The 11,278-nt window shown below is 30.4% G+C and overlaps 1 protein-coding gene across 1 annotated transcript; it reads right to left on the bottom strand.

Annotated features, from left to right (window-relative positions):
* Nucleotides 1–5,256: 5,256 nt before the first annotated feature.
* On the bottom strand, nt 5,257–8,580 carry LOC18586554 (putative disease resistance protein At1g50180). The gene is made up of 2 exons (XM_018128572.2): nt 5,715–8,580; nt 5,257–5,545 (listed from the first exon to the last, which is right to left on the bottom strand). The coding sequence occupies exon 1, from the start codon at nt 8,494–8,496 to the stop codon at nt 5,740–5,742; it is 2,757 nt and encodes a 918-aa protein (XP_017984061.2). The 5' UTR covers nt 8,497–8,580; the 3' UTR covers nt 5,257–5,545; nt 5,715–5,739.
* Nucleotides 8,581–11,278: the final 2,698 nt, after the last annotated feature.

The raw sequence follows: 11,278 nt of genomic DNA, 5'->3' as shown, positions 1-11,278 counted from the left end.
CTTCTATGATTTGCCCTTCTCCTCATCCGAACTGTCCACCATTTTGTTAAAGTCATCAACGCCTTCATCATTTTATCAAAATGAAAAATTTTTGCTGAAATATTTTTTAATTAAATATATAAAATACAAAAAGATTAATATAAAGACTATTGTTGTCAGTTTATAAAAAACTAAATAAAACTTTAACACCGTTACCTTGTTTGGAAATAGAATTAAAATACAAAGTTTTACATGAGAAAAAAAATAACCTCAAGGTGCTATGTGAGAAAACGCTAAACCATAAGGGATGTATGTAAAGTTTACCTTTTTTTTTTTTAATCTTTTTTGAATTCAAGGAAAAGGGAATTCACATTAAATTTTTTTAACAGGGATACATGTAGTGACAGACTCAAGATTTTGCATGAGATGTGACTAAAAAGTACTCATACAAGATCATGAACAAAATCAATAATTACATTCAGAGTAAAAAATAATCACTTTTTAAATAAAATTATATTATAATATAAAATTTCATTAATAATTTTAAAACTGAGGAGTAAAGTCCGTCACCTTCGCCACCACCTTTGGTCCGCCCTTGGATATATACATTTACTTTTGAGCTAAATGTTTTATGATGCAATTTTAAACTTTACAATGACCCATTTAAATAATCATGTTAACTCATTGATCTCATTATTTATAATTATGTAAATATATTTGTAGAATTTAAAAACTCAATTATTGGTATAGAATTATTTTCATGCATGTATATACTAAAAGTTAAGTTTTCTTACATTAGGCACAAACTAAACAAATACTTGTGTGTAAATAATTCTATGACACTGTTTTTATTAATACTAGAGTGGTGCCCCTGCTTTGTTGGGTGTCAATTTTTTAAAACAAAGAACAATAATTCCTTATATATACAACCAGAGTAAACTAATAAAGCAAGAAAACAAACCAAAGTAAACAAAATTTGAAACACCAAGTAAATAATCAAACCAAAACAAATAACAAACAAAACCAATCAGCAAAGCAAAAACCAAAGTTAAAATAAAAAAAAAAGTCAAGAACAGCACCAAACTACAAGAAAAAAGAAAAAAAAAATGTAATTCAAAATACAAAAAAGTAAAGAAAAAAAAAGAATAGCGCCTCGGCAAATCAAAGAGCGAGGAAAATGAACAAAGAAACACCAAAAATAAGGAAACAAAACAAAACAGAATGAAAAAAAAGGAGCACCGGAAAAAAGAGGAGAAGAAAATGAAATCAACGGAGAAAGTAAGAAATGTGAGAAGGTGGAGAGACCCAGGGGGAAAAAAATCTACAAGCATGGTAGTTAAAAAGATCAAAATAAAATGTAAATATATTAAAAATTGCCCTTAAGACAAAGGAAAAATTGATCGTGAAAAGACAAAAAATGCCCTAAAAAACCCACAATCATCAAAGAGGCCATCCTATAAAAACCACCAAAAAAAAAAAAAAAGAAAAAATTGTAGTGGTATCAATTGAATGACACTTGGACATCAATTGGAATAATCCCAATTTGTAGTCACTTTTAATATATAACTAGAGTATGCTAGTGCGATGCACTCGTGTGATATAGATAAAACAATGTTTATTGAAATTTATCTATATTTCAGTAATCGTATAGCGCTCACTTTATATACACATTCATAAAGCTATTTGTTAACTACAATGTGTATAGAAAAAGTCAAGCATTGCATAATTGTTGTCAACTTGCAATGTGTACAGAAAGGTTAAAAGTTACATAATTATTTAAGTGATAATCTATGTAAGAGTTGTGAATATAGACTATAATATACAACCTAAGCACACAGAAAATACATGATAAGTGGCTTTACTTAGTGATGTCAACGACCATAATATTTAGTCCTTGTGAAACTTCTTTCCCAATAGTGATAATAAGCGTTCCATCCTCTATAAAACCTTGAATGTAATAAGTTCTTGCATTATCACGCAACTTGAACCTACTTATGAAGTAGTGAATGATTATTAAGGTGGAAACAAAGTAAAAAATAAAAATTATTATTAAATGTAAAGTAGTATTTTGATAGCTTTTACCTTCAACACATTTGACTTTACATTAACTATCAGACAATTAAGCTTAAAAGTAAAAAAACAAATAACAAAGTTAATCATTTTTTGTTATGAATGTCGAATGTATCCTGAAAGAAGGATTTTAGCAATTAGCAAAATTCCACTTAACTTGCTAAGAGAGAACCTAATGACAAATCTCAACAATTATATTCAACAGGAAACTCAAGTTGTCGATATGTTGGATGAAAATTGAGGTCTAACAATACAAATTAATTATAGTAATTAAATAGAAGGAATATAACAAAACTTCTACAAAGGAAGCAGAAATGTCATGGCAGTTGTATATCATGCTAAAAAGACAAGTATCAATATCAATACTATAAAAACTATAGACCCTGATAAGCTGCCACACATTAGTTTTTTTTTATGTTCATTTAGTTTATGATTCCCATAAAAAATTTCATGAAGTTGCAGACTATGCTAAAAACGTATAATTCAATAAAAATATCATAAAAATTGCATGCTACAGTAAAAAATAGAAATACCTTCATAATTTAATAAAAATTTCAAAAGAGTCTTAACAATTTCAATCAACAACAAACTAATTTTTTTTTTAAGTTCATTTAGTTTATAATTCTTATTAGAAATGCTATAGAAGCTGCAGACTGCTTAAAACACAACATTTCAACAAAAACATCAAAGAAATTGCACATCATAGTAAAAAAAAAAAAACGTTCATAAAGTAAAAAACCAAATAACAAATATATTTGCAATAAAAATAACATAAAATGTGCAAACCACACTAAAAAGATAAAAATACCCTCACAATTTTATAAACTTTCTAGAAGGGTGCTGATAATTGTAATCAATAGCAAACTCAAATTCCAAAGATGGTGAATGAAAATATAAGTTTAGAAAGTTAGAGAAGATATCACTAACGAAATTGTTACAAACAATGCAAAAATGTCATAGATTGTCGTTTACAATAGAGAAGTATAACAACACATTTAATTAAATGAGATAAGAAGAAAGAAAATTTAGAAACCTATCTAAAAGGTTTTTGATTTCTGTATGGAGACAATAACATTATAAAAATAAAAGTAATAAAGAATCTAAATAATAAAAACTGGAATAAACAAATAAAATGAGATAAGAAGAAAGGAAATTAGAAACTTATATATACCAAAGGTTTCTGGTTTCTATTTAGAAGCAATAACATTATAAAAACATATAATAAAAATCTAAATAATAAAAATCGGATAATCAGCAAATCATGGCATTAATTATTCTATTAGTTATTTTATTTTTGTTCTTATCATTTTTTAAACTAATTTCATAAATTTGAATTAATGCATAAATAAAAATTAAATAAATAAATAAATAATTAATTAAAAAGTAAAATAATGAGCAAGGAAATAAGATGAAGAAGAAAGAAGAAGAATAAGAGAGAGAAGCCAGTTTATCTCTATCTAATCTGTTCAATCAATTTAAAAAATTATCAATCTGAATTTATATTTGTGTGTCTACTCTTGACCCTTAACTGTCTCCTGCTTGATCTCTCTTTTCTCTTTTTTCCTCTTTCCTCAGCCCATTCTTTCATTTTTTTTCTCCAGAGTCTTCCTCTAAGTAAGAGAGAAATCAAAAGAACAATTCAATGAAGAGAAAAAAATTTTGGATCCATGGCATTCGGAAAAGATAAAATGTCATGACCTCCCAAAAAACACAAAAATCATTAAAAAAACCTCAGAGTAAGAATAAATAAATAAAAAAAAACTTAAAAACAAAAGCATACATAAACAAAAACTACAGAAGAATAAATAGAGAAAAATCAAACTTGGAAAATAACAGTGAAACAGAAGACAAACAATAGAATCTGTAGGAAAAAAAAAATCAAACCATGAGCACATGAAAGGGAAAAATCGAAAGCAAAATACAACTTCAAGAACCAAAACATAAAGCAAATTTATACGGTCAAACCAAAACAATACAAAAACTACGAATCAAAAACAAAATGAAAATCATAATACAAAGAAAAATTCATATAACAACGAAATCAAAATGCAAAAAATAAAAAAAAATACAAATCACAAATCAAAATAAAAAAAATAAAGAAACCAAAGAAGAAAAGTGGTTGAACAAATTAAAGACTAAACAAAACAAAGAAAAAAACACCAAAACAAACAAAGAAAGCCAAAGAAAAAAAGTAAAAAAATGAAAAAAGCTATAAAAAAATGACAAAAAGATGAAAAAAATGGCCAAAGTAAAAGAAGAGAGAGGGTGGAGAAACCCAAGGGAGAAGTCAAAAGTTAAAATGGAGAAAGTAAAAGAAGAAAATGTGGAGAAATCTAGGAAAGAGAAAACTGACCAAAATGCTATGCCCACCAAAGAAAACTCTTACAAGATAATTCTCACTCAATGAGAGCATCACATGTCAACCAATTAAACTGTTGATGTGGTTTTTCAATTGAGCTTAATTGTCTTCTCCAAGAGACAACTTTTAATACATGTAGATATACATTTCTCCCTTCAACGAGGCTTCTGTTTTGTAGCCCTTGGTTCCATTTTCGGGGTTCTGAGTTACAAAGCTTTTCCTTTCCTACTTTCTTATAACTAGATTTTATTGGGCTTCAGAGTTAGATATTTTTAGCTCTTAGCTGATGTCAAAGTAAAAGTTTCCTTAAAGTGCATATATTAAAGATTATCATCTCAACAGTGTTGGTAGGGTTTTCGAAGTTTACAATATGAGTTTATAAGATCATCATATGTTTATTTAATAATTAATATTAAAACTTAATTTTCTTAAATTAATGAACACATGAAAACATTCTAAACCTGCTTGTGAAATTTAAAAATTTCATTGTATGTGTGTAAAATTCATAATTTTCTTCAAATTAATTATAGTAATTAAAGAAGCTTTAAATGTTAAACCCTACTCATGTTGTACGACAATGACATGTATATGCTTGAAGATATTTTTTGTAAAGAAGGAATGTTAAGCATAAAAGAGTTGTAAGCAGTTCACAATAAGAAAATTGAAAATCTTGTTCTCCAGAACTGCCCTGCTTTGCAAAGATTATCAGTCATGGGGTTAATAGACATGCTTATGCGCATGGAGGAGATATTAAAGCAAATTTACGAAAATGCTGTTGAAAATGCAAGAAAACTTGGAATTTGGGTTTAAAATCCCAGAAATTGCAACCTTTGAATTACTTCCCACCATTTGGTTTTCTGCAAACCTGTCTTGAAGAGGAATGAACAAGGACAGAACTTTGAGCTTTTGGAGAATTAAAGAATAACAAGCCATTGTTCTCATTGATGATAGGACACCAATGGTATTCATAGGAATATACATATAAGGTGAACAAAGAGAACAAGAAAAACATCATAAAGATATCAGTAAGGCAATTACAGTGACGCCGTCTTGCAACAAATGGATCCCCAAATCACATGAAAGATGGACATGGGAGTGCAGATTGCTCATAAAATTTCAGCCATGAATTCAACAGATCTGCCAAGTCAATCCATATATATTTTCAAGTTTATTGTCTTAGAATAATAATACTTGGGAAATGTAATAGATAATAAAACAAAATAAAGAACAAATTGGCATAATTCTTTATGGAAAGGATAGACTCAATTGAGAAGAGAAAGGATTTTTGCTGTAATAACTAACTCACCGCAATAGTTCAGTTGTTCAACGTACTAGATAGTTTGGATGGAGAGTACGTGGCGCACTTTATAAAAATCTTCTCCTTCCCTTCCGTCTATAACTTGAATCCTTTTTAAAAATGATCTGCTCATCCCTTCTAATTTCATTTCCTGAAGACTAGTGATGTACCTCAACCCTTCTGGAACCATCTTCAAGCCAGGAACAAAAGCCAAATGTAAACTACGAAGACATGGCATTGCCCCTTCTTCTATTTGCCACTCTGCTAAATTTGATGACTTGATGTCAATAGAATCAAGTTGAGGAAACCCATTGGCAGAGCAAGACATTCTAGTCCCTGTGTATGATGAAGACTCCAAGCATAGAATCCTCAAATGAGGTAGCTTTTCTAGTACGGGCATTGGATCTTGATTAATGTGTGAGAAGAACAAAGTTAGCTTGCAAATGCTTGTTGGAAGAAATTTCAAAACATGATGGCTCGGTGACGGGTCTTCCTTTATTCTCCCACATAAGAATAGTTTGGAGAGGTGATGACAATGAGAAAGTTGCTTCAATTCTGGAAATGGAATTGATCCCTCCAACGCCATGCGCAAAGACCGAAGGCGGTCTGATCCAAAACTACGAGATCTTAGCATAGCCTCAACATCTTCTGGTCTCTTAAACTGTATTCCTAAGCTCCGAATATTTGTCAACTTGAGCAATGCATTGTTTTTGGTCAAATTCTCAACCCTTATGTACTTCATAGTTTCAATATTTTCTAAAGTATTTACTTGGCAACACCCTTTTATGTTATGCCAATTTTTGAATGCATACCAGTTGATTAGTAGAAGATGCCTCAAGCGTTCCAACTTGGATAAGACATTAGGAATTATCCCTGGAGATTTCACTAGGATATATAAGGTGTGTAAATTCTTCAACTTAACAATAGAACGTGGCAAGACCACTTCAGCACATTTTAAACCCAAGTACCTTAAATGAAACAGATTACCAATTTCACTTGGTATTATCCATAAAACATCCTTTCTCAAGAGATTCAACACCCTGAGGAATCTGAAATTATTACAGTTTGATATGTCTAGCCTTATCAAGTCCTCATCTTGAAAAAGTAAAAGAGAACGTAAGTTTGGACATTTTCCCTTCAAAGAAACATACCTTTTGCTAGGATGAACAACAATTCTACGTGCTTTAGATATTGTAGCCACTGTAAGATGAAGAGAATGATTTTTGTTTTCATTCATCCGCAGTTGAACAATTTTAAAGAAATTTTCCTCTTGAGCTTTTGACACACACAAATCTCTTAAGAGATCATGAATACGATATGTCTTCACACCTGCTCCTGTATGATCTCTTCTGCCAACTTGAACCAAACATCTATTTGTTAGCTCTTCTAGGTATTGTTCAGCTACATCCTCCATCAACGTTTCTCCTTCCAATGATTGAGAAATAAAAGCTTCAGCAATCCATAGTCTAATTAATTCTTTCTTTGAAATCTCTGAATCTTCCGGATAATGACCAAAATATAAAAAGCATGGTTTTAAATGAAAGGGCAACTCGTTGAAACTTAAAGCCAAAATCCCATTAACTCCACCATAATGACAGCCTTGTTGTTGGAATTTGTTCAAGTGTGCATTGATGTTTTTCAGCACCATCTCCCACTCAGTACATGACTTCTTTGTTGCAAGTAAGCCTCCCAATACAACAATTGCTAGAGGTAAACCTCCACATTTCTTCAGTATCTCCTTTCCTAACCTCTCAAATTCTTTTGAACAAGCATGAGAATCCATCTTATTTTCCGGGAATGCTTTCCTTTCGAAAAGCGTCCAACTCTCATCATCAGTAAGAAGTGGGAGCTCTATTGGGGAGCTGCAGGGATCAGCAAGCAGAGCAACTTCTTTGTTGCGAGTTGTGAAAAAGAGCTTGCTTCCTTTATTTCCTTTAGGAAAAGCAGGTTTAAGACTAACCCAATCCTCGCATCTCCAGATATCATCAAGAACTACCAAATATCGTTTTTCTTTCAAGACATCATAAAGCTTTTCAACCAACTCATGCTCTTTGAGTTTATCGATTCGCTCTTTTTCTTTTCTAGAAGGAGATAGAACCTTTATTAAGACTCCATGAAAAACCTCTCTTGGCATGCATTGTTGAGATATGAAAACCCAAGCACAACAATCAAAATGTCTTTTCACATCATTGTGATTATATATTTTCTTTGCAAGAGTGGTCTTACCTATGCCTCCCATGCCCACAACGGAAACAACATGGAGTCTGTCCGCTTTCTTCATTAATAGATCCATAACATCCCTTGTGCTAACCTCCAAGCTGACAACATCTTCTTCTTCAACATGTGGGTACGATCTTCTTAACCGGCGTTGCATCTCAGCAGCAGAATTAGACCCCTCTCCTTCTCTTGATATCCCGTAAGTCGTAAGAGTTTTCGAGATGTCACCAAGCTTGGTTTGAATAGCTTTGACCTGCTTCCCAATTTTGTGAGTGGAAAGGCTTGTAAATCTCTTGATGATTCCATGGAAGCCTCCTCGATGTGCAACTTCAAGAATATAAGAGTCTATAACATCTTCAGCATCATAAGCAAGATCTCGGATTTCTCTCACCCGAGTGCGAAGACGTTCATCTTGTTCCTGCTTATGGTCTACATCTTTCAAGAAGCTCTTCATCCGCTCTAGTTCAGCCTTTATGCTTTCAACTTCTTCTCTCACATCATTCAAGCAAAACGCTTCATAAATGAGTAAATCAGTGATTCTTTCAATGGCAAGTGAGACGATTGCCTCTGCCATTTTTCTTTGAAAGGCAAGAGAAATGAAATGCTACAGGGCCGTGTGGTTGGATTTGAAAGAATAAAATGGTTGGTTGGCAAGTCAATGGGTTTTGCAGGAGACAAAAAAATAACTTAGACCATAGAATTAAAATTGTTTGCAAAGCAACTATTAAAATATTATTTCTATAATTGAAATTATAGACACAAACTTTGCTTATTTTATAAGACATTTTAGTGTGTTAATTAAGAATAGTTTAAAATTAATATAGATACTATTAATTGTAATTTTTTAATTAAATATGATAGTTGACCATTAATATTATGAATTTTATTACATTAAAAAATAAATTATTGAATATAGTAATTTTTTAAAGAGCGATGATATTTGTGATCCCCATGAAGCATTGACTTACTCAATTTCTTCCACCTTTTTCAATTGTCTTTGGATTTCCTTTAATTGATATTCCTTTATAATTCTTTTTTTATATTCCTCTTTATCCAAAGTTGTGAAAGCTTGGTGGCCATTTAACGTTGGACTGGACAAGCACAAGGGGAAAGAATCTCTTTTCTTTACTTTCTTGTCCACTTGATATTTGTCTTACAAAATCATTTCGATTCAATCCCATCTTCTGCTGAGGACGGATTAATATCCCAAACCTTGAAAATTTAATAGTGGCAATTAGCAAATCACAATTATTGAATACTACTTTTTTTTTCATATCTTATCTTTCACTATTTGTGATTTCACAAGAAAAATAGCAAAAAAATCTAAAAGATTGGAAATTAGTAAGAATAAAATTTAAAATTAAGTCCTTTTTTCAATACTTAATCATGAACTTTGAAAATTAAGTCTCAATTTCTTCCATCTTTCTCAATTGTCTTTGTATTTTTACTTCAATTGCAGCACAAATTAAGCATGCAAAAACCCAAAGATTCAATAACACAAAACATTGTGGAAGCCCTGGCCTTGAATACCATAGACAAGTTGCATGATCTTTTTTTCCCTTTCTATAAACAAATAGTAATTTCAAAGAGAAAGGTTCCAAAAAATAAGGGAGGATGAAATATCTTTATTTTCTTCTGAACCAACATAAGCATTAAAGTCTATAAAATTAATAACAAGAAATATTTGCAGAAATTGATGCATATAATCGATATTAGCAATACATTTAAAGTTGTACCAAGTGGGGACAATTGTCAATTGATTGGCAGCTCAACCATGTGAATATGACTTGTGACTTGATTATTTATTTATTTATTTGCTTTGGGTAGAAAGAAAGGAAAAGAGCAAGGAAAGAGGTGTTTTAAGTATAGTTCATATAATTTTCAAAAAAAAAAAATTATAGATCATATAAAAATGATTTCTGCAATTGAAAAAATAATGAAAAAATTCAAAATTAATGTGCAATAATAACATGATTAATGTGGATGAAAACAAAAATATGCAATTAATGCTGATTACTAATATACAATGTTGTGAATGATTTTAAATCTACATTTGTTCAATGCTATATTCCATCTCAAGTATAAATAGATCATCTTCGGGTCATTTGTGAAGAAGAAAGAACGAAGAGTAGAAATAAGAAACAAATTGAAAGTAAGCATTTAAGTCATTCTTCCAAGCTTTCAAAGTATTCGAGTGTTCTTAAATCCATTTGTGCTTCCATTCCTACCGTTTGTAAGCATCTTTGATATTGTCTCTTCGTAAACTTGTACTCACTAAGCAATTATCCATCTATTAGAGTCTTTTTGCTTGTGTATTTTTTTTAAACACTCAAATCCTTGAAAAATAAGAGATTATACCTTAACTTTTAAAAAGTATCATCTAGAGGTTCTAAGACTGAAAAGATAAAGAGGTTACATCTAAGTCTGCAAAAAGTAGTTGTATTGATTGAAATTCAATAATAGATTGAACTCCTTCGCAAATTAAGCAAGAGTACGAAGGCACCAAGGAGAATGGCTGAACCTTTTGTAAATCGAGTTTGCAATTATTAGTAACTCACTCTCTTATCTTTAGTTTAAATAATACCATTAATCCTTGTATTTTATAAAAAAAATGGATTTAGTCCATGTATAATAATTTATGTAAATTGAGTCCTTATATTTTGTGAATTTATTAATTATAGTTCCTAACTTTAACACTATTAAATTTAACTGTCAAGTATATTGAAATGACGATGACTATGTGTTGATGAGGTATGATCATGTTGATGTGGCACAATGTTGACGTGTCACATGAATTTAAAAAAAATAACAAAAGCACCCTAACCTTAAATTAAATGAAATTTATAAACAAAAAAAGAAAAAAAATTAACAACCCACAAAAAATATGTTAACAAAAACGCCCTCACATGAAACTATCTTTTCCCTTGGGAACCACCCTATTTTTTTTTTTTACTCAAGTGAAGAAAAAAAATTAAAAAGGAAAGAATTTTGAAAATAATAAAGAGGGAAAAAATAAGAAAAAAAATATTATTATTGAAAAAACTATTTTATATTTAACTGGGTATTAAAGATTTTCCCGCAGCAATCCAAAAAACTAGTTTTAGTTTGCAAAAGAAAACAAAAACAAAAAATGAAAAATAACCAGAAGAAAACTAAAGTGAAATATGTTTGTAATTTGTAAAAAACTGACAAGAATCAAGAGGATTTACAAGAGAACTAATTATGCCCAATCAACCTTGCACCATTCAAAATTCTAAAACCTATTAACAAAATCTTACAAAATCTCTGTTTCTTCTTTACTGTTTTGTCCACCAAAATCTCTCAACTTGTCCAAAACTCTTTGAAAATTATGTTCA

Source organism: Theobroma cacao, chromosome 10 (assembly GCF_053813885.1).
Source record: "Theobroma cacao isolate CCN51 chromosome 10, ASM5381388v1, whole genome shotgun sequence".
NCBI lineage: Eukaryota > Viridiplantae > Streptophyta > Magnoliopsida > Malvales > Malvaceae > Theobroma > Theobroma cacao.
This window is presented reverse-complemented; position numbering and strand designations above follow the sequence as displayed.